The sequence below is a fragment of the Hyla sarda genome, chromosome 3, assembly GCF_029499605.1.
Source record: "Hyla sarda isolate aHylSar1 chromosome 3, aHylSar1.hap1, whole genome shotgun sequence".
In the NCBI taxonomy this organism is placed as follows: Eukaryota; Metazoa; Chordata; class Amphibia; order Anura; family Hylidae; genus Hyla; species Hyla sarda.
The window spans coordinates 116,356,426-116,380,625 of record NC_079191.1 but is presented as its reverse complement, the minus strand read 5'-3'; the positions used below and the strand labels follow the sequence as shown (position 1 = coordinate 116,380,625).

The window sequence follows — 24,200 nt, the reverse complement described above, 5'->3', positions numbered from 1 at the left end:
GGACCAGGACCATTTTGGCCTTAATATTATTTTAGCATTTTCATTTTTTCCTCCTCGCCTTCTAAAAATCATAACTTCTATTTCCATCCACAGACCCATATGAGGGCTTGTTTTTTGTGTCACCAATTTTACTTTGTAATGAAATCACTTACTTTACCATAAAATGTACGGCGCAACCCAAAATTATTATTTTATGTGGGAAAATTGAAAAGAAAACCGCAATTTAGCAAGGTTTTGTTTTCACAGTGTACCCTTTGACATGTTCTCTTTATTCTATTTCTATAATTGTGCTGCTGAAAGAAAAAAAAAAATCTAACTATTTTAACAAAATTAGTATGTTTGAAATTGCCCTATTTTGACCACCTATAACTTTCTCATTTTTCCGCATATGGGGCGGTATGAGGGTGCGTTCACACGCTTTTTGTTTTTGCAGGTTTTCCACTGCATATTTGAAAGTGGGCAGGCTCTTCTCGGCTGTCCGAAGCAGATTTTCCGCTGCAGAATTTACGCCACAGTCCCTACTGACTTCAACGGGGCTTGCGGCAGATTTTTTTTTTTGGTAAAATGGATGATTTACGTTTTTTTTTTGGAGATGGGGGTTTTTCACATTTTTTTACATTTTTAAACTTTTTTCTTTCCACTTTAATAGTCCCCATAGGGGACTATTTATAGCAATCATTTAATTGCTAATACTGTTCAGTGCTATGCATAGGGCATAGCACTGATCCATATTATCGGTGATCTTCTGCTCTGGGCTGACATCTGGAGACGGACGGACCAGAAGACACCTGGAGACGGACGGAGGTAGGTGAGGGCACCAGATAGCAGCCAGGACCTGCCACGCATGACGAGAACACCAGTTTGGTGCTCACGGTCATGGTGGAGCGTAAATGTATGTCATAGTGCATTAAGTACCATGGCACCATGACGTACATTTACGTCCATTGTAATTAAGGGGTTAAACAGTTCAATCTAGTATTCAATATCATATTCATTCATTCATTCATTCCTCAAGCAGTTTGGAACAAAAAACTAAAAAAATAAACACTTTATAGAGTGTTTTTAGCATTATCCTTATGAAATTTTGTTATAAGGGACAAAGTCTTTCGGAGAACCACACTTTATGGTCCCCCTCAGACCTGGTCATCCTTTGAAGTGGACTGCGGAATATAGTAATACCGGTAGACAACACCTAGGACTGATTTTTTCATACAAGTTTATGTAGATGAACTTTTTTTTTTTTTTTTTTCAAATCATTGTCCCTCATCATCAAGTCTCTGCCTGAAAGTTATACGTTTGGTTGACCAGACCCTTGGTCAGGCCAGGACTAGCCATTGAATTATACCAGGCTGGCTCAAATTTGGTATTTTGGTCAGTATTTTTAGCCAAAAGCCAGGAGCCTCAGGCGACTCACAGAGGAAGATTATTCAAAAACCTGCCCAGAGGAAAAGTTGCCCATAGCAACCAATCAGCTCAGTTTAATTTTTACAAGGCCTCTGCAAAATGAAAGAAGCGAGCTGATTGGTTGCTATGGGCAACTTTTCCTTTGCACGGGTTTTGATAAATCTCCTACAGTGTCTGTTTAAGGTATCAGAATCCTGCCTAAATTACCGTAATGCCATAAGTAGTAGGATGTGCAGCTACATTTAGTGAGTATACTGGGATTTTTCCCAATGCATACGGTAAATACACTGCTAAAACAGCATGAAAAGCATCTAGAGGGGCCTTTTAAACGTGTATGCCAGAATACTGAGTTGTAAATGTTTTGTGCAAATCTTATTTTAGACAAAATGTTGCACTTTACTCATCACTCTTCTTCCTGGACTTAGTGAAAGGTCATGGCCTCCTACAGCCCAGTATATTTACTATGACTTATGCCAAGAACGTGCGCAAATTATGGCTGAAATGGATTTCAGCTATGAACTGGTGAGACCAATGGCACACAGGCAGCAAAAGTATTATCAGGTGGGCACCTGTTGAAACATCTGGCAAGCCTAAAGACAGCATTCTATTACTTGAGACAGCATGCGAAAAGCTCGTCTTAAAGGGGTATTCTGGGCAAAAACATCTTATCCCCCATCGAAAGGATAAGATGTCTGATCGCGGGGGGCCCGCCGCTGGGAGCCCCCGCGATCTCCCTGCAGCAGCCCGCATTCTATGCATAGCTGCGTCTGCAGTTTCGGAAACCGCTGGTCTTCCGAGATGGGGACGTCACGTCACGTCAGGCCCCCTCCATTCATGTCTTTGGGAGGGGGCATTGTGGCCATTACACCCCCTCCCATAGAAATTAATGGAGGGGGCGTGGATTGACGTCACATCCCTGTCTCGGAAGCCTGGCGGTTTCCAAAACTGCAGACGCAGCTACGCATAGAATGTGGGCTGCTGCAGGGAGATTGCAGGGGGTCCCAGCGGTGGGCACCCCGTGATCAGACATCTTATCCCCTATCCTATTGATAGGGGATAAGATGTTTTTGCCCGGAATACCCCTTTAATAAGCCTTCCCCCCTGAATGTTTACTAGATTCACCATACAAGGCAATACTCAATGATTTAGGCCAAAGCTACCCTGCAACTTCTTGTATTGCTACTTGATTGATTTTATCTATTGAGTGACAGCTGCAGTACACAAGATTACATATCACTCATTGTATTGACAGCTGCAGGGCAAAGCAATACAATGGGTGATAAATAATCCTGTGTACTGCAGCTGTCACTCAATAGATAAAAAAAAAATAAAAATAAAATAAAAATCAAGTAGCAATACAAGAAGTTGCCTTGGCCTAACACTACTGCCAGGGGTTACATTGAGCAAAAGCAATGTCCGGTCTGCATCATCTTCAAACGATCATATGGCTTCTAAATATCAAGATTACCCAAAAACATACTTTGGTCATCTTACCACAAAATTATCCCTAGACAATAGGATAGATTTACTGAGGGCAAAAACAAAGGTCCAGCGAAGTGAATCTTGGGGCGAGATTCTGCTGTATTTCAGACACATGCAGTTGCTGGATTTTGTGTTTTAGCCTTGAGCAATAAGAATCGGATAAAACGCCGGCTGGTCAGCAAGTTTATTGTGACTTCTTTTGTCCTTTAGATACTTTCTAGAAAAAAAGGGTGCAGCCAAGTGGAGTTAATAAATGCACCAAAATGTATCAACATCTGTAAAGTAACAAAGTGTCAACTGTATAAAATATCTAGCGAGTTGCACCAAATTCTATTCTGTTTGACAATTTTTAATAATGTGGCTCAATTTGTATTTATTTAGCCATCTTATAAAATTCCTAATTTTAAAACTGCAAGATATTGGCTATATGGGCAAGTCCTGCTCCGAGGTCTTATCTTGGAAGCAGGGAGAACTGGTGAACTGCAGGTGACTGGGGTAAGCAAGTTTTCTTTTCTCTACCACCAACAGGAGTACAAAAAATAAAATAAACAGGTTTTCATTGATGTTTTTAGAGCCAATGCCTTTTCAGCCCCATCTTTTTATTTTTCATGGGAGATACTTGAATGAAAAACTTCCACAGAGCTGAATGTAACAACCCCCCCAGGGTGTGTGCTCATGTTCAGTGATTATCTATATTTTATACACATTTAGGGTATGTTGACATGGAACAAATCTCTGTGTACCATGGAATTGCCGTGTCGGAAACATCCCGATTCTGGCATCCACAAAGACGACTAGACTTGTTCTTTTTGCGGATTCCACATTGCCATCTATGGGACAACGCATTTACAAGCAGTCCTAGCGCCCCCTGGATTATTAAAGTGTGCGGCATGTCCGTTTTCCGTGCAAACATTCAGCACACTTTATGCCATGTGAACATGGCCTTATATGGATACACAGCAGTTGCTCCTCCCAGCTACCTCCTGGTTTCTGATGATGCATTTTCCCCACAAGAAATGCCCCATTCAGTGATTAGCGGGAAAGTATATAGATGGACGAGGTATCAACAGAAAACAGGAAGTAGCCGAGAGGATCGGAAGCATTGGCGTACAAGGCAGATGTGGAAGGGGTAGCTGAGTATTCATACCTTCTTTTGTATTTTTAGGGAAAGGCTAAAAACTATTCTTTGAAATCCATTCTTGTGTTGGCTGTAAAACCTTAACATGGGAACACCCCCCATAAACCTTGTCTGTATGAAGCCTTTTTGTAGTGCTACTAATTACAGCAGTCACTTGAGTTAAAGCACGTTCACACATGCATATATTGGTACAGATTATATGCAGCTGATTTTGCTCTCCATTGACTTCAGTAGGTAGAAAAATCAGCTACAGAGAATCTGCACGTATAAATGTACCCTCAGGGTGTGTTCAAACATTCATAACTAGCAGTGAGTTTCCAGCTATGGGAAATCCGCTGTGAGTTACGCTACCTTTGACTTCAACAGGTCCACTGTCATTCTGAAAATCTGACACTATTGCTGACTGCCACAGGCCCATACAAGTTAATGGTAACAACTCAAAGTGAATTTTGAGTGTGTGAGAGTACCCATAAAAAAAAAATCTGCATAGCATTAAAGTGCAAGCCACAAAAAAAAAAGAACCCTCACTCTCTGACTGGCTGGCCATAGCCCTCTGCATGTGCATAACCATTGAACACATTGGCTGCAGCAACCAATGCATAGTGGAAGGTGACAACACTGAACACGTCCTCCTGGCAATCCAGTGCAACAATGGTGTGAACCAGGCAGTTCTATGATGGGGGAGTATGTTTTTAGAGTTTTTTTTCTGTCTTTCCCTGAAAAAAAACACCTTTAAAAACTAGCAGCTGTAGCATGATAGTTTAAACAAAAACAAAAAAACAGTTTGTCTTCAATTATTAGCACTACAATAAGTTGTTGTAGTCAGTCATATAGTGACCATCAACTACAATGGCTGATATATCAAGGACTGTCATTCAGAGTACACCCTTTATGTGCTAGACTAGGTCTCAGATTATCTAGTAACAGATCACTAAAAATATTTGCTATTGAAATTCATCCCCTGTCAGAAACCAAACTTTTTTTGGCTGACGAAAGCCAAAAAAAAAAAAAAAAAAAAAAAAAAGGGGGGGGATGACAAAATCCAGAAACAGTGATTGAAACCTAAAACCTCAGCTGCATGCAGGTCTCCCAACCATTCCACCAGTTCATTAACACTTGGGTTTGCTCAAACTAATTAAAACCAAATAACAAAACGATTGTTTTAGTCATTGACAGTGCAAAAAAAACATAAGACAGATCCAAAATTGTGATTTGGCTCTGAGGATTCTTCATTCATGTAGCCTGATAACTCACTGAATGAAAAGCTTCCATACAGCTCTATGTAAAAACACAAACATATAAAGTTAGATGCTGCTGCTGCATCAAATCAATGTAAGAAAAATAGAAAAGAAAAATCTAACATGAACATAGCTCATAGACAAAAGAAAGGAATAACAACTATTAAATGGTTAAAGAAAAGGAGTCTTTCCTGCCGCCCAGAGACTCCTGACTGCACAGACAATGCTATCAGTCTTCTACATCTTAAGAGGCAGGTAGAAGCATAGTGTGAACAGACGCTTGGCTCACCTCCTGTGTTGTGCTGTAGTTTGCTCCTTGTGTCTGGGTTGAAGCTTTGCACACAACTGATGCTTCTCTTGTGATTTTCCTCCAACCATCCACTTTCTGCCTCCTCCTCCTTCCCCCACCTCTATATTAATAAAGCCCACCCACCCTGCCTTCCCTCCTCTGACACAGCCTCTTGCTATTCTAACTGGGAAAGAGGGAAACGTAACATTGTTGGAACCTTTTTCTTGCCCAAAGCAGGTTACATAGAAGGAAAAACCAAATATTTTGGGAAAGTTATACAAGTGATTACAAAACAGCTGTAGCTGTATCCTCTTTCTTATAAATCCCCAACATGAAGACACAGGAGAGAAAGCTTCACAATAATCATATAAAAATCTAATTTTTATTAGATAATATATAAAAAATAAAATAAAAAAATAGGCAAATAAATAAAAATAAAACCCCTTAAGGACTCAGCGTTTTTTCAGTTTTTGCATTTTCGCTTTTTCCTTCTTACCTTTTAAAAATCATAACCCTTTTCCACCTAAAAATCCATATAATGGCTTATTTTTTGCGCCACCAATTCTACTTTGCAGTCATTTTACCCCAAAATCTACGGCAAAACTGAAAAAAAAAATCGCCAAAATTGAAGAAAAAACGCCATTTTGTAAGTTTTGGGTGCTTCAATTTCTGCACAGTGCATTTTTCGGTAAAAATGATCCCTTATGACTATTCTGTAGGTCCATACGGTTAAACTGATACCCTACTTAGGCTGGGTCCACACTACGTTTTGTCATATACGGGAGCGCATACGGCAGGAGGGAGCTAAAACCTCGCGCTCCCGTATGTGACCGTATGCGCTCCCGTATGCCATTCACTTCAATGAGCCGACCGGAGTGAAACGTTCGCTCCGGTCGGCTCATTTTTGCGCCGTATGCGCTTTTACAACCGGACCTAAAACCGTGGTTGACCACGGTTTTAGGTCCGGTTGTAAAAGCGCATACGGCGCAAAAATGAGCCGACCGGAGCGAACGTTTCACTCCGGTCGGCTCATTGAAGTGAATGGCATACGGGAGCGCATACGGTCACATACGGGAGCGCGAGGTTTTAGCTCCCTCCTGCCGTATGCGCTCCCGTATGGGACAAAACGTAGTGTGGACCCAGCCTAAGTAGGGTATCAGTTTAACCGTATGGACCTACAGAATAGTCCATACGGGAGCGGGAGCCGGCGCTTCATTAAGGAGTTAAAAGGAGCCATAGAGATGGAAAGACAGGTAAGAATACTGAAGGCAGAGTAAGAACATAAACATAGAAATCTACTACAGTTTATCCAAACAGTGTCCCTTCAGCTGTTGCAAAACTGTTTTGCAGCAGCTGGAGGGACACTGTTTGGAAAACACTGGTCAACTCTAATAAAAGACATGGGGGATTTATCATTGGTTTTACATTTATTTTTGGTGGTAAAAAGTGGAAATTTCTAGACTCATTCAAGAAAACAACTTGAATGTAATGTGGCTTTTTCAGCGGTGACTTTAAAAATTGTCACAAAGTTTAGCACAACCTCAGACCAGTGTTCATTTATATATATATATATATATATATATATATATATATATATATATATATATATATATATAGGGGAAGCACACATGACTTGTGCCTAGGTAAGTGAGGGTAAAAAAAAAAAAAATGCCAGAAAACCTGTAATTTAATTTTCCTGCATTTTTGTCTTTTTTTTTTACCTTTGTGTGGAAATAGCTTTTTTCTCCTTTGGCAGTTTTTTCTTATTCCTATGTTCACCCATTTTTAACTCTTTAATAAAAATAAAATAAGAAAATACCAGAAAAAATGCCAATGCAATAGCAATATTGCATTTTTAATGACTTTTTATTTTCTCCCATAGACTTCTATGGTAGTAGCCTATCGCCCAAGCAGGGAGAACTAGGGGCGAGATGACCAGTAGGTACCCACCTAGGGCTCCTCCGCCTACATTTAGAAAACACTGTGTGAACCTAGCCTAAGACATTAAAGGGGTACTCCCGTGGAAAACTTTTTTCTCTGCTGTCCAATTTAGGAACTGTCCAGAGCAGAAGAAAATCCCCATAGCAAACTTATGCTCCTCTGGACAGTTCCTAAAATGGACAGCGGAGGTCAGCAGAGAGCACTGTGGTCATGACATCAGAGGAAATGCATTTTTTTTTTATTGTATTTCTCTTTAGTATACAGCCCCTAAAAAGTACTGGAAGGATTAAGATTTTTTTAATAGAAGTGATTTACAAATCTGTTTAACTTTCTGGCACCAGTTGATTTAAAAAAAAAAAAGTTTTCCACGGGAGTACCCATTTAAAGGGGTTTTCCCTTGTTTATACTGTTTTTGTTATTATGTTTGTGTGTTATGTGTGTATAAGTATTTGTTTTTTTATGTGTGTTGTGATTATGTATATATGTATTTTCTTACCTTTTGTGAAGATCCGGAAGCTGGCCCCTTTTTCTTCCAGCGGCTTGCTGTGTAACCTCGGCCTCCGCCATGTTGTGTTCGGTAAGTGGGATGTCGGGGGGGGGGGTGTTCTTGCTTCTGTCCTTCCTATCTTCTGACGTCCGAGGCAAATCTTTTCTTCCTGTTTCTTCTGTGGCTCAGCGACGAATCTGCGGCCTCTTCCGGCGCATGCGCAGGTATTTTTTTTTTTTTTTTTTACCAATAAAGTTTTTTTTGTCTTATTGACAAACTGTCTGCACTTGCGCGAAGCTACGTTATTAGCGTAGACCTAACCTACGCTATGCTGTTAGCGTAGCACTTGCGTACTCGCGCATGCGCAGACAGTTTGTCAATTAGACAAAAAAAAATGTATTTGTAAAAAAAAAAAAAAACTACCTGCGCATGCACCGGAAGAGGCCGCAGATTCGTCGCTGAGCCACGGAAGAAACAGGAAGAAAACATTTGCCTCGGACGTCAGAAGAAAGGAAGGACAGAAGCAAAAACATACCCCCCGACATCCCACTTACCGAACACAACATGGCGGAGGCCGAGGTACACAGCAAGCCACTGGAAGAAAAAGGGGCCAGCTTCCGGATCTTCACAAAAGGTAAGAAAATACATATATACATAATCACAACACACATAAAAAAACACATACTTATACACACATAACACACAAACATAATAACAAAAAACAGTATAAACAAGGGAGAACCCCTTTAAGGAAGAGATTAATCAAAACTTGAGAAAAGTTTCCCAGTTGCCCATAGCAACCAATTAGCTTGCTTATTTCATTTTTAAAGAGACATCTGAAAAATGAAAAGAAGCAAACCGATTGGTTGCTATGGGCAACTGGGCAATTTCTCCTTTGCACCGTTTTTGATAAATCCCCCCCCCCCCCCCCCCCCAAAGGGTTTATTCGCACATGAGACAGTCTCAGATATTTTTGCAACAAATCTACTGTGTGCAAAAAAAAAAAAGAAAAAAATACAATAATAAGCTTGCTTTATTTCTCTCTTGGATATGGAAGAGAACACAGGGCGCATTACCCTTATGCAAAATGCACAGTAATTTACACCTCTAACATTTTTCATCAGTAAATTTGTATACACATTGTCTAAGTAGTGTAGAATAACCATAACTGAGATGTACCTGTCATGCGCCTGCCGGCCAAGTTTAGTGCATTTACATCTCATATACTATTTTACATGTGGCACATGCAAAATAGAAATTTGCCCCATGTGTCTTCAACCAGTGTGACATACCTAGCAACAGAAGGACCCTAGACTCATCCACTACCACCAAACCAAGTAGGAGAAGCTGGGAGAATTAGACTATCATAGAAGAATACATCACAACCACAAGTGTATGTAAAAAGTAAAAGTGTACTGCATGTGTACTCCTTCTGTAAAGGAGATGACACTATTAAAGTGGTACTCCACTGGCCAGCCTTCCGGCGGCATTCAAAACATTTAGTTTTGAATGCCGTGGTCGCGCTGCGGGGTTGGTCAGGCCCCCTTGTGACATTGGGCCATTCCCCTCAATGTAAGTCTATGGGAGGGGGCGTGCTGGTGTCACAGCCGCTGCCACGCCCCTCCCATAGACTTGAGGGGACGTGGCCTGACGTCATGAGGGGGCATGGACAACCCCCACAGTACGACCACAGTGTTCGGAACTAAATGCTCCGAATACAGTCGGAAGGCTGGCCAGTGGAGTACCCCTTTAACCCCTTAAGGACCGGAGGTTTTTCCGTTTTTGCATTTTCGTTTTTTGCTCCTTGCCTTTAAAAAATCATAACTCTTTCAAATTTACACCTAAAAATCCATATGATGGCTTATTTTTTGCGCCACCAATTCTACTTTGTAATGACGTCAGTCATTTTGCCCAAAAATCTATGGTGAAGCGGGAAAAAAAATCACTGTGCGACAAAATTGAAAAAAAAACGCTGTTTTGTAACTTTTGGGGGCTTCCGTTTCTACGTAGTACATTTTTCGGTAAAAATGACACCTGATATGTATTCTGTAGGTCCATACGATTAAAATGATACCCTACTTATATAGGTTTGATTTTGTTGGACTTCTGGAAAAAATCATAACTACATGCAGGAAAATTAATACGTTTAAAATTGTCATCTTCTGACCCCTATAACTTTTTTATTTTTCCGTGTATGGGGCGGTATGAGCACTCATTTTTTGCGCCGTGATCTGAAGTTTATAACGGTACCATTTTTGCATTGATAGGACTTATTGATCACTTTTTATTCATTTTTAAATGATATAAAAAGTGACCAAAAATGCACTATTTTGGACTTTGGAATTTTTTTGCGCGCACGCCATTGACCGAGCGGTTTAATTAATGATATATTTTTATAATTCGGACATTTCCGCACGCGGTGATACCACATATGTTTATTTTTATTTTTATTTACACTGTGTTTTTTTTTTTATTGGAAAAGGGGGGTGATTCAAACTTTTAATAGGGGAGGAGTTAAATGATCTTTATTCACTTTTTTTTTTCACTTTTTTTTTGCAGTGTTATAGGTCCCATAGGGACCTATAACACTGCACACACTGATCTTCTATGTTGATCACTAATTTCTCATAAGAAACCAGTGATCAACGATTCTGCCGCATGACTGCTCATGCCTGGATCTCAGGCACTGAGCAGTCATTCGGCGATCGGACAGCGAGGAGGCAGGAAGGGGCCCTCCCGCTGTCCTGTCAGCTGTTCGGGATGCCGCGATTAGCCGCGGCTATCCCGAACAGCCCGACTGAGCTAGCCGGGAACTTTCACTTTCACTTTTAGCCGCGCGGCTCAGCTTTGAGCGCGCGGCTAAAGGGTTAATAGCGCGCGGCGCCGCGATCGGCGCTGCGCGCTATTAGAGGCGGGTCCCGGCTTCACTATGACGCCGGACCCGCCATGATATGACGCGGGGTTACTGTGTAACCCCGCGTTATATCGGAAGAGCAGGACCAAGGACGTACCGGTACGTCCTTGGTCCTTAAGGGGTTAAATGGGCACTGTCAGTTTCAAAAACATTTTATATGTAGTACATTAACATTAACATTTCTAATATACTGCATAAGAAAATGTTATTTCCTTTTAATAGAAATCATGGCTTAAAAAATCATGGCTTTGTCAAAGCTGAAGCATGGGCAAAGTCCAGTAGGTGAGGGTGGGCTAGTACTCCTCTGTGCTCTCTCCTGTCTGATATTACTCTGTGATGTCCCAGTACAGGACATGGTCCTGCACTACACTTAGGCCCTGTCAGGTCGAGTCACTCAGTGACCTGGGGCTCTCCTGCAGTGTCTCCCCTGCTGTTACTCTACTGTCATTTATTGTGATAGAATTGTAGTCAGTGTATTAATGTATAGTTAGTATAAAGGACCTGTGAGATGTCACATGTTATGTTTATGTTATCACATGTTACCCAGAGGGCACCAGGTTAACACAAGACCCGCAGCTTGACCCATGGGCTTTGGCTCAGCCACCCTCTATATAAGGGGGCGGCCATTACAATTCACTCCCTTATGCTCTCTGCTGAGGAACAGTCAAGATTAGACATCTCAGTGCTAGTGTACAGCACCTGGAAGGCCTCAAATCAACAGTCATTCCAGTAAGTCACGTCTATGTCTCCTGTCACTGCCTACAGTCTAGACTAGCTTAAAGTCAAGCATCTAAAGTCTACTACAAGTATACAGTAACTCCCCAACCTACGATGGCCCCGACATATGATAAAATCAACATACGATGGCCTCTCAGAGGCCATCGCATGTCGATGTCAGCATCGACATACGATGCTTTTATATGTCGGGGCCATCGCATGAACTGCTATCCGACAGCGCAAAATGCTTAAGCTGCTGTCGGATAGCAGTTTAAGCATCCCTGGCAGGTTCACTTACCTATCCCCGCTGCTCCGGGTCCACTTCGCGATCCTCCGATGTCTTGCGCATCTTCTCCAGGGTCCGGGCCTTGCTTTCCGGCGTCGTTATTACGTCACTACGCATGCCGCGCCAGCGCAGCAGCGTAATAACGTCACCGGAAAGCGAGGCCCGGACCCTGCAGAAGATGCGCAAGACACCGGAGGATCGTGAAGAAGACACCGGAGCAGCGGGACAGCATCGGGAGCCCCTGGGAGACCATCGGGAGCGGTGAGGACCCGGTCCGGAGCGGCGGGGACAGGTGAGTATAAATGCACTTTTACTATTGCACGAATCCCTCAACATACGATGGATTCGACAAACGATGGGTCGTTTGGAACGAATTACCATCGTATGTTGAGGGACCACTGTAATTGGTCCCAGCAAGCTGGGAGGTCCTTCTGTGTTCCTGGCCACCTCTCTGGGATTCTGGCCTAACTGTGAAGATAATAACACCTATCTGACCTCAGTAAAGTCTCCGTTAAACCATAACCTGGTTGTGGACTCTCATTTTGAGTGCCTAGCTATTGGAATTAGAACAAAAGAGAGAAGGAGCGCTCCATGGTGTAATATCGCCAATAATGACAAATGCTAAATGTGAAGAAGCGCTTACCATAAAATGTTGTGCAACGGCAAGCACAACATGGAGAAGAGTATATATGAAATGCCCACTGCTGCCATTCCACAAGTAAACAGAAATCACCACAATCCACCTCCAAAAATGGTGCTTCAGGCGCTGAGGGACCAGGTAGTAATGTGAGCAGATAACTTTATTCCCAGCATGCAACGCGTTTCGCGCATCTGCGCTTCATCATGATGCCTGATGAAGCGCAGATGCGCGAAACGCGTTGCATGCTGGCAATAAAGTTATCTGCTCACATTACTACCTGGTCCCTCAGCACCCGAAGTTCAATTTTTGGAGGTGGATTGTGGTTATAGCTATTGGAATAGCGGAGAAACCCTTTGGGTGGTTCCGGTACCCCAAAACCACTCTGGCATCATGAACATTAGGGGTTTTTACCACCTTGCCCCTGGGGCTAATACCAGCTTGCCCCATCCACTTACATGGGGCATCACAGTGGGTCATCACAACTCCTCTGTGCTCTCTCCTGTCTGATAGTACTCCTCTGTGCTCTCTCCTGTCTGATAGGACTCCTCTGTGTGCTCTCCTGTCTGATAGCACTCCTCTATGCTCTCTCCTGTCTGATAGTACTCCTCTGTGCTCCTTCTTGTCTGATAGCACTCCTCTGTGTTCTCTCCTGTCTGATAGTACTCCTCTGTGCTCCTCTTATCTGATAGCACTCCTCTGTGCTCTCTCCTGTCTGATAGTACTCTTCTGTGCTCTCTCCTGTCTGATAGTACTCATCTGTGCTCTCTCCTGTCTGATAGTACTCCTCTGTGCTCTCTCCTGTCTGATAGCACTCCTTTGTGCTCTATCCTGTCTGATAGGACTCCTTTGTGCTCTCTCCTGTCTGATAGTACTCCTCTGTGCTCTCTCCTGTCTGATAGGACTCCTCTGTGCTCTCTCCTGTCTGATAGCACTCCTTTGTGCTCTATCCTGTCTGATAGGATTCCTCTGTGCTCTCTTCTGTCTGATAGGACTCCTGTCAATTTTGCAAGATGTACACCACATAAAATGTGTAATTTTTTTGTATCTGACATTGCCAATTTAAGTATTTGTGGCTCTACACTTCCATTACAAATATATAAACCCCTTGTGATGAGTGGTAAGTTTTGCAAAAGCTTTAATAGCTCACACTTGTAAGGGAGCTCCTCTTGTGATGGACATTTTTGTGCATGAAGAAATAACATATTACTTTTACAACTACCGAAGTCAGGTTGCTACCAGTTATCGCCCATTCTATTGTGCCATTGTATGTCCCTGAGAGGCTATTCTTTACCTATATATCACAGGGCTAAACAGTCACTTTGCCTCGGTATCACCCAGCACCTTTGTGGGTCCTCATAGCCATTAATTATTATTCTTGATTTATATAGTCTCCTTGGTTCCAGGGCACTTTATATTTGATAAGGGTTAAAGTAGATAACACAAAGGCAAGTACAATGCATGTGATACAGAGTAAATTGCAGTCTGATAAAGCAAGGCCACCTTTCATGAATCCCACTCTTTTGAGTCCCACAATGAAACTGTATACATTCGCAAATGTAGTAACTTTTAGGGGACACACTGTGATATATACTGGCACCCAATTGTTCACTGAGTTACCAACATGAATTACTGTTGGATAGGTGTTGCTGGAATTACTGGATTCAGTGACCACCAAATGGTTAAGGGGATACACTGCACTGGTGAATGCTTTGAGGAGCTTAGTAGTTTTTGCTTTTTTCGGCTGCAGTGGTGTTTAGAGAGCAATAGAGGAGAGATAAAAAGGGAGTTGGAGAGCTGGAAATATAGAGCTTCTATTGGAGAAATTTAGAACAGGAGGTGAATGCCATTTTTTGCCTTTCTTACCAGTCTACAGGAATCATACAGTTGTAGTTTTCTTTGGGACATCAGGAGTTTATTAAGCGGGTAAGATATTTGCACAAAGTGTAGTATAAAGCAATGGTTTAAGCCTGCAAAGAAAATAAACAAAAATAACATACATTTCTGACTTCTTTATTGGTTTTTAGTGTTGGCCAGTTTTCTACAGCATTGGTTTTCTAGAGTTCTTGTTGTACTGAGCAGGGACACGCACACATAGACTTGAGCCCTTTTGCATATTTTTGCATTTTGCCCTGATTTGTGACAAAATTGTTGTAAAATTGTGGCAAAAATGCAGTGATCTTGCACAAATGAGGCAGATTGCAATGATTTGAATGTTGTCCTATAGTTGTTTGGGGATGCACAGAGCCAATAGAGCAGCATAAACACTGTTACAGGACCTTTAACCTCTTCCCTCCCCAGGACATATGGGTATAGGAGGAGTAGCTATGGAGCGGGATTGTGACATCATACTTCTCCATACCGCATGGCACGCGGCTGGAATCGACAGCCAGGGGCTGCAGCTAATAGCCTGTAATGCCGTTGTGAGGCTATCAACCCTTTAGATCCAGTAATCAAAGCTGATCATGGGACCTAAAACCGCCAATTCAATGTTGCCGGCTGGTGGCTATGGGTGATCGGGACCACCACAGGGCAATTGTTATAGGTGGAGATTTATTTTTGAAAAGGCCTTTGAAAAATGAAAGCAGCGATCTGATTGGTTGCTATGGGCGACTCAGCAACTTTTCCTCTGGACAGGTTATGATAAATCTCCCCCATAGTTTTTTTTTTCACTAGCAAAATAAAACAAAACCTATATACAGTAAATTGGGTATTGTTGTAATCGTATTGATCTACAGAATAAAGATAAGGTGTAAGTTTACCGAAAAGTGCAGTACTTAAAAACGCAACTCCCTAAAAGTTGCATAATGGCGTTTTTATTCTAATTTTGCCACACAAATAAAAAAATTTTGGCTTTACCATACATTTTGTGGGAAAATGAGTGATGTCACTACAAAGTACAATAAGTCCCGCAAACAACAAGCCCTATAGATGAAGAATTGATAAACAATTGGAAGAGTTATGGATTTAAAAAAATTAAAACGCAAAAAACTAAAAATTGCTGCATCATTAAGGGGTTATGGACCTGTGATGACATCAACAGGTCTTGAAAGGTCCTGTATAAGTGCACAGAGGAGATGTCACAGTACAGGGATAATACACACAGTGATGTCACAGTACAGGGCTAATACATAGTGATGTCACAGTACAGGGATAATACACAGTGATTAAAAGGAAAATCGAGGCTCAGGAGCTTGAATACTGGATAGACATTTATTAATTAATTGTTTCAAATATGTAATGTGCTCTGTGACGCACAGGGCCCTTGTGGGTCAGCGGGGACACAAAATACAATTTAATGAATTATAAAATTACATAGATAGCATAGAATACATTAAAATATAAAAATATGTAATAAAATACAATCAATATAAAAGCCACACGTTTGTGGATATTCCAGCCTGTAAGAATAAAATAGTGGTGCACGTGTCTTTTGAATAGAAACGAATATGTAAAGTGCAAAATTGTACTGTTCAATGCGCTGTTTGTAGAAAGAGTGGTATCCGTTGGCAACAATGTAACAATTATTGTATGGTAACAATGTAGCAATGTCTGGTAAACTAGCAGTGTTTATGAGCAAACAGTAGCAATGTTAAACGGGCACTGTCACCAACTTTATTTTTTGATATGTTGTAGTACTTATGTACTACAACATATCTCTAATATACTTTTATTATATATTTTTTTCATTAAAAAGGTTTAATTTACATTTAAAAAATGGCCACTGAAAAAGGACTGATTTTGGAGTGGCAATCAGTCCTTTTTCAGTTAGGCTGCACTCGCTCCCTGCCTGTCAATCAGACAGGCGGGAGCGAGCGCATTGGCTCCCCGGCCACTGGCTGGGAGGCCACTCCTCCAGCACATCGCCGCCGCCGCTGTCCCTGCACGCCCGCTGCTGGACTCTGCAGTAACTGCAAGTGTAATGAGGGAACGGGGTATGCGGGGCGGGGGGGGGGGGGGAGGAAGGAACGGGCTAGTGCTGTAACGGGGGGGGGGCTACGGGCTAGCAAAAAAATGAATTTCTCCAAATCTCGTAGAATGCGCGGAGAGAATGTTCAAATTCATGGTCCTAGTGTGTGTGGCATATGCTGATAATGAAAGATCCAGTTTTTTTGAGGCTGTACAGGTAATCCCCGATGCGGTTAGAGGGTATGTGGCGTCCTCGTGGCCGTGGCAATGCGCATAAGTACCTGGGGCTTAGCAGATGCCATATAAGCGCAATAGCTGTATTCCAATATAGAGGCTGGACACGTTTCAAGTCCTCAATAGGACTTTTCTTCAGCAGCTGCCGCTGGGGACCCCATACAATCTCTCCTGCAGCACCCCCTGTCATCTGGTGCACAGAGGGAGCTTTGCTCTGTGCCTGATGACTGGCCACCTCCCAGGGGGATGCTGCAGGAGAAATCATAGGGGTTCCCAGCAGCGGGACCCCCGCGATTAGACATCTCATCCCCTATCCTTTGAATAGGGGATAAGATGTCTAGGAGTGGAGTACCCCTTTAACTATCATTTGAGCTGCTACAATGTGATGCTGTGAATGCATCAACAGGATATCAACAGCATTATGACTTTAGTCTTAGACAGGAGTCAATAACACAAACTATACAGCCGAGGTTTAATACAATTTGCAACTGAAATGTGAAATGTCATAAAGAAGAGTTTTTCTCAGAACAAGTTTTCTTGTAGCTGTCTGGAAGACCCCAGGAAACACACTGAGATATTGGTGTACACTATGTTAAATGATTGTATTATAGTTAAGCTTTAAAGGAGGACATGATGGACTCATTACAAATATCGAATGCTTTTCTTACATCTACAACAGGAATCACTGAGGTCATAATGAATCACTCATAAAATGTAGTAACTTTTATTTGTTTAACATACGGTCATCGTGTTTCCTGGAAGCCCAAGGATAAATAAGAAGTGACCATATGGGTGGGTGTAGTCGTGATCTCAGGACTGAGAAGACAGATGTCTGCGGTCCAAGGGAATTCAGAGACATACTTAACATAATAAATTATGAGGATCACTACCTCCAAATGCTGCTGTTAAGAGACATGCCACATAAGCATTGCATGAATATACTCCTATTCTAATGTGGGGACAAGCTGCATATGCCTGTACGTTGCAGGATGCATATCTGTTATATTTACAACCCCAAAAATAAAGGAAGCACCACACTAACAATTTGATCACCTAGGTTTTTGACTTTTATCAAACACACATATCACACATATGACACACAACAATGTTTATTTAACCCATAGACAACACAGGGTGTACCTGTATGCCCTGGTCACCTGGTCCTAAACGCACTAGGGTGTACATGTAAGCCCTGGAATGTTAAATGTTTATGAAGTAAGCTGTGCTCTCTTCATGGAACCCGAGTGATGGCTGCCATCAGCATCCATGCACTCATAGTCAATGACAGATATCGGCAATCCTGCATATGTCCGTCATTAACCCCTTAAGTGGCATAATCGATAGTGATCAAAGCACTTAAAAGCCTTAATGACAGTCCCCCTGCCCAATCAGAACCCTCACACATATATGCAGGGGTACAGTTAGTTAAAATGCCTGCTGAAGGTTTCCTTACTTATGGTACATTCACACGGCCGAATTACCTGCTGAAAATCCACAGCTGATTTTTCTACCATTGACTTCAAGGGGTCAGCCGAAAATCCACAATAGAGACAGATTTACAGATTTTCCTACAGACCCATTAAAGTCAACAGTAGCAAAATCCACAGGCGATACGCAACGGAAAATATGCAGGTAATCCGCCTATGTGAACGTACCCCTATTCTGCAGTGTGCTGAGAGCAGCAGAATCCCATTTTAAAAAAAATTGGACTCTGCTGCAAGTTATTTTTTTGTAGTTGAATGCCACTGCCAGAATTTCCGCAGTGTGAACGATCCCTTAGAAATCCGAGCATTGCTTATAAAATGCCCTATGGGGACTTAAAATTGGTCACATCATATGATAGAATGAAACGAATAAAAAGTGACCAAAAGTTCCCATCTAAACAAAAATGGTACTGGTAAAAACAACAGATCATAGCGCTGAAAATGACCTCTTAACCTCTTAAGGACCCATGACATACCGGTACGTCATGAGTCCGCTCCCGTTTTATAACGCAGGGCACCCCGAACAGCTGTAGGACACAAGGAGGGTCCCCTTACTTGCCTCCTGGTGTCCGATTGCCGAATGACTGCTCAGTGCCTGAGATCCAGGCATGAGCAGTCAAGTGGCAGAATCATAGCTCAATGGTTTCCTATAAGAAACCATTGATCAATGTAAAAGATCAGTGTGTGCAGTGTTATAGCCCCCTATGGGAGCTATAGCACTGCAAAAAAAAAAAAAAAAGTGAAGAAAGATCATTTAACCCCTTCCCTAATAAAAGTTTGAATTTGAAAAAAAAAAACAGTGTAAATAAAATAAAATGAAGCATATGTGGTATCGCCGTGTGCGGAAATGTCCGAATTATAAAAATATATCATTAATTTAACTGCATGGTCAATGGCGTACGCACAAAAAAAATTCCAAAGTCCAAAATAGCGTATTTTTGGTCACTATCTATATCATGAAAAAAATGAATAAAATGCGATCAATAAGTCCGATCAATACAAAAATGGTACCGCTAAAAACTTCAGATCACAGCGCAAAACATGAGTCCTATATGTGGAAAAATAAAAAAGTTATAGGGGTCTGAAGATGACAATTTTAAACATATAAATTTTCCTGCATGTAGTTATGATTTTTTTCAGAAGTACGACAAAATCAAACCTATATAAGTAGGGTATCATTTTAATCGTATGGACCTACAGAATAAAGATAAGGTTTCATTTTTACTGAAAAATGTACTGTGTAGAAACGGAAGCCCCCAAAATTTACAAAATGGTGTTTTTTCTTCAATTTTGTCAACAAAGATTTTTTCTCCGTTTTGCGTTGGTTTTTGGGTAAAATGACTGACGTCATTGCAAAGTAGAATTGGTGGCACAAAGAATAAACCATCATATGGATTTTTAGGTACAAAATTGAAAGAGTTATGATTTTTTAAAGGTAAGGAGGAAAAAACGAAAGTGCAAAAACGGAAAAACCCCGGGTCCTTAAGGGGTTAAACAACCCTATATATGGAAAAATTTAAAAGTTATAGAGATCAGAATAGATATTTTTCATACTTATTTTGTCAAATAAGTTTTTTTTTTTTAAGGGGTTATCCAGGAAAAAACTTTTTTTATATATCAACTGGCTACAGAAAGTTAAACAGATTTGTAAATTACTTTTATTAAAAAATCTTAATCCTTTCAGTACTTATGAGCTTCTGAAGTTTAGGTTGTTCTTTTCTGTCTAAGTAGTCTCTGATGACACGTGTCTCGGGAACCGCCCAGTTTAGAAGAGGTTTGCTATGGGAATTTGCTTCTAAACTGGTCGTTTCCCGAGACACGTGTCATCAGAGATTACTTAGACAGAAAAGAACAACCTTAACTTCAGAAGCTCATAAGTACTGAAAGGATTAAGAATTTTTAACAGAAGTAATTTACAAATCTGTTTAACTCTCTGGAACCAGTTGATATATAAAAAAAAGGTTTTTCCCTGGAATACCCCTTTAACCTCTTAACCATCCATGATGTGTAAACACATCATAATGCCATTAAAGGAGATATCCAGTGCTGAAAAACGTATAAGTTTCAGATCGCGGGGATTCGACCGCTGGGGCCCCCCACGATCTCCTCTACGGGGCCCCGGCAGCCCACGGGAAGGGGGCGTGTTGACCACCGCACAAAGTGGTGGCTGACACGCCCCCTAAATACAACTCTATGGCAGAGCCGGAGTGCTGCCTTCGGCAATCTCCGGCTCTGCCATAGCGATGTATTGCGGTGGTCAACACTCCCCCTGCCTGTGGACTGCCGGGGCCCGTACAGGAGATCACGGTGGGCCCAGCGGTCGGACCCCCCGCCATCTGAATCCTTAGGATAGGGGATAGGGGACAAGTTTTTCGGCACTGGACTACCCCTTTAAGGAAGTATGTTGCGGGCTCCTGACCTGAGCCATACTGGTGTACCCCCAGCGAAGTTCAGTAGTTGGGGGCCACTGATAATAGTCTGCATGTGGTGAACACACTATTAACCATTTAGATACATATATAGGGACATATAAATGGTCACTGGTGGTGTGGTGCAATTGCAGGGCGGGAGCGATCCACAGTTGAGCCAGCCGGAGAGCTTACCTCTTCTTCCATAGTGTTCGTAGCTCTGAAATTGATAGAGCTTGTCTGCAGCAGGCTCTATCAATCGATCACAGGGGACATAGATCAATGCAGTTCTATAGAACTGCATTGATGTATATAAGAAATTATAAGAAGTAGATAAATAAAGAGAAGAAAAAAGTCTATTACACTTACAGAAAAGGACAAAAAAAAACAATGCTCCCTGGAATAACTTGAAACTGACAAAAGTAATAATGAATACAGACTTACTGAAAATTAACTGATGAAAATCAGACATTGCTTTTGAATTGTGAATCAAAAGAATCATTTAAAAAAACTAAATAATAAAACTGACCTTGACAAAAATGATGGTTCACTTAACTTAATATTTTGTTGCACAAACTTTTGAGGCAGTCACTATTGTCACGATGCCGGCTGGCAGGTAGTGGATCCTCTGTGCCAGAGAGGGATTGGCGAGGACCGCGCTAGTGGACCGGTTCTAAGCCACTACAGGTATTCACCAGAGCCCGCCGCAAAGCGGGATGGTCTTGCTGCGGCGGTAGTGACCAGGTCGTATCCACTAGCAACGGCTCACCTCTCTGGCTGCTGAAGATGCTGAAGATAGGCGAGGTACAAGGGAGTAGGCAGAAGCAAGGTCGGACGTAGCAGAAGGTCGAGGCAGGCAGCAAGGATCGTAGTCAGGGGCAACGGCAGGAGGTCAGGAACACGGGCTAGGAACAGACAAGGGAACGCTTTCACTAGGCACTAAGGCAACAAGATCCGGCAAGGGAGTGCAGGGGAAGTGAGGTGATATAGGGAAGTGCACAGGTGAACACACTAATTGGAACCACTGCGCCAATCAGCGGCGCAGTGGCCCTTTAAATCGCAGAGACCCGGCGCGCGCGCGCCCTAGGGAGCGGGGCCGCGCGCGCCGGGACAGAACAGACGGAGAGCGAGTCAGGTAGGGGAGCCGGGGTGCGCATCGCGAGCGGGCGCTACCCGCATCGCGAATCGCATCCCGGCTGGCAGCGGAATCGCAGCGCCCCGGGTCAGAGGACGTGACCGGAGCGCTGCCGCGGGGAGAGTGGAGCGAGCGCTCCGGGGAGGAGCGGGGACCTGGAGCGCTCGGCGTAACAGTACCCCCCCCCTTGGGTCTCCCCCTCTTCTTGGGGCCAAAGAACCTGAGGAAAAAAAAGTCAATTTTTCCGTGATGAGGTCCGATGCACATTAGGAGGGGTTCTGTGCGGAAACGCATGAGACAGTCCAATCTTTTATTGTTAATACAATAGATGTAGAGGGGTCTGGCGAGACTGGTCACAGGGACGTAGAACCTGTTGATAAGAGAGGCCAAAAAAAATTTTCCTGCAGATCCGGAATCCAAGGAGACCATAGTAGAGAAGGAGAAGGTAGAGGCAGATATCCGCACAGGCACAGTAAGGCGTGGAGAAGCAGAGTTGACATCAAGAACTGTGTCACCTTTGTACGGAGTCAGCGTACGTCTTTCCAGGCGGGGAGGACGGATAGGACAATCCTTCAGGAAGTGTTCGGTACCGGCATAGTACAGGCAAAGATTCTCCATGCGGCGTCGTGTCCTCTCTTGAGGTGTCAAGCGAGACCGGTCAACTTGCATAGCCTCCGCGGCGGGAAGCACAGGAACGGATTGCAGAGGACCAGAGGAGAGAGGAGCCGGGGAGAAAAAACGCTTCGTGCGAACAAAGTCCAAATCCAGGCGGAGCTCCAGACGCCATCCGGAAGAACGCATGTCAATGCGAGTGGCAAGATGAATGAGTTTATGTAGGTCAGCAGGAGTCTCTCGTGCGGCCAGAACATCTTTAATGTTGCTGGATAGGCCTTTTTTAAAGGTCGCGCAGAGAACCTCACTATTCCAGGACAACTCGTAAGCAAGAGCACGGAACTGAATGGCGTACTCGCCAATGGAAGAAACACCCTGTTCCAGGTTCAGCAGGGCAATCTCGGCAGAAGAAGCTCGGGCAGGCTCCTCGAAGACACCACGGACCTCAGCGAAGAAGGACTGGACTGTGGCTGTGGCAGAATCATTGCGGTCCCCATCAAACTTGTCCGGCAGGGACAAGCAGGGGTTAGGAACGGCCGGTTGCTGCGGAGGAGTTGCAGGAGCCGGCGGAGGAGATGGTTGTTGCAGCTGTAGCTGTGACTGAAGTTGCTGTATCTGCGGCAGCAGCTGCTGTGACTGAAGTTGCTGTATCTGCGGCAGAAGCTGCTGTAACTGTGACTGAAGACGCTGTGTCTCGGAGATCAAGTATGCCAGCTGTTGATCTCGTTGGGCGATCTTTACGCCAAATTTGTCCGGCAGGGACAAGCAGGGGTTAGGAACGGCCGGTTGCTGCGGAGGAGTTGCAGGAGCCGGCGGAGGAGATGGTAGTTGCAGCTGTAGCTGTTGCTGTATCTGCAGCTGCTGTATCTGTGACTGAATACGCAGTGCCTCGGAAGTCAAGTATGCCAGCTGTTGATCTCGTTGGGCGATCTTTAGGGCTAGCTGGGCGACCAGTGTAGGATCTACAGCGGGATCCATGGCCGGATCTACTGTCACGATGCCGGCTGGCAGGTAGTGGATCCTCTGTGCCAGAGAGGGATTGGCGAGGACCGCGCTAGTGGACCGGTTCTAAGCCACTACAGGTATTCACCAGAGCCCGCCGCAAAGCGGGATGGTCTTGCTGCGGCGGTAGTGACCAGGTCGTATCCACTAGCAACGGCTCACCTCTCTGGCTGCTGAAGATGCTGAAGATAGGCGAGGTACAAGGGAGTAGGCAGAAGCAAGGTCGGACGTAGCAGAAGGTCGAGGCAGGCAGCAAGGATCGTAGTCAGGGGCAACGGCAGGAGGTCAGGAACACGGGCTAGGAACAGACAAGGGAACGCTTTCACTAGGCACTAAGGCAACAAGATCCGGCAAGGGAGTGCAGGGGAAGTGAGGTGATATAGGGAAGTGCACAGGTGAACACACTAATTGGAACCACTGCGCCAATCAGCGGCGCAGTGGCCCTTTAAATCGCAGAGACCCGGCGCGCGCGTGCCCTAGGGAGCGGGGCCGCGCGCGCCGGGACAGAACAGACGGAGAGCGAGTCAGGTAGGGGAGCCGGGGTGCGCATCGCGAGCGGGCGCTACCCGCATCGCGAATCGCATCCCGGCTGGCAGCGGAATCGCAGCGCCCCGGGTCAGAGGACGTGACCGGAGCGCTGCCGCGGGGAGAGTGGAGCGAGCGCTCCGGGGAGGAGCGGGGACCCGGAGCGCTCGGCGTAACAACTATAATCCAGCAAATTCTGTAACTCTCAGTGAGACTTCTGCACTTGTCTCCAGGTATGTTGGCCCACTCCTCATAAGACACTGCTCCAGATGTCTCAGGTGTGAAGGGGTCTTCTCCAGACTGCAGGTTTCAGATGTTCAATAGGATTTAGATCAGGGCTCATAGAAGAGACTTCAGA

At 43.7% G+C, this 24,200-nt stretch overlaps 1 protein-coding gene across 3 annotated transcripts in view; it reads right to left on the bottom strand.

Moving 5' to 3' along the window:
- The window catches only part of SERPINE2 (serpin family E member 2), a 125,977-nt gene that overhangs the window by 84,030 nt on the left and 17,747 nt on the right, over positions 1–24,200 (bottom strand). Inside the window, exon 1 of one of the 3 annotated variants that reach the window (XM_056564898.1) lies at positions 5,552–5,656. The exons of 1 other annotated variant lie outside the window; for it this stretch is intronic. Coding sequence is in view for 1 of the 2 variants with exons in the window: in XM_056564896.1 (XP_056420871.1) it covers positions 2,899–3,000 (102 nt within the window). In the remaining variant the exon portion in view is untranslated. Of the gene's footprint in view, positions 1–2,898; positions 3,016–5,551; positions 5,657–24,200 lie in introns of those variants that run through there. One more of the 3 variants, XM_056564896.1, reaches the window with a different exon arrangement.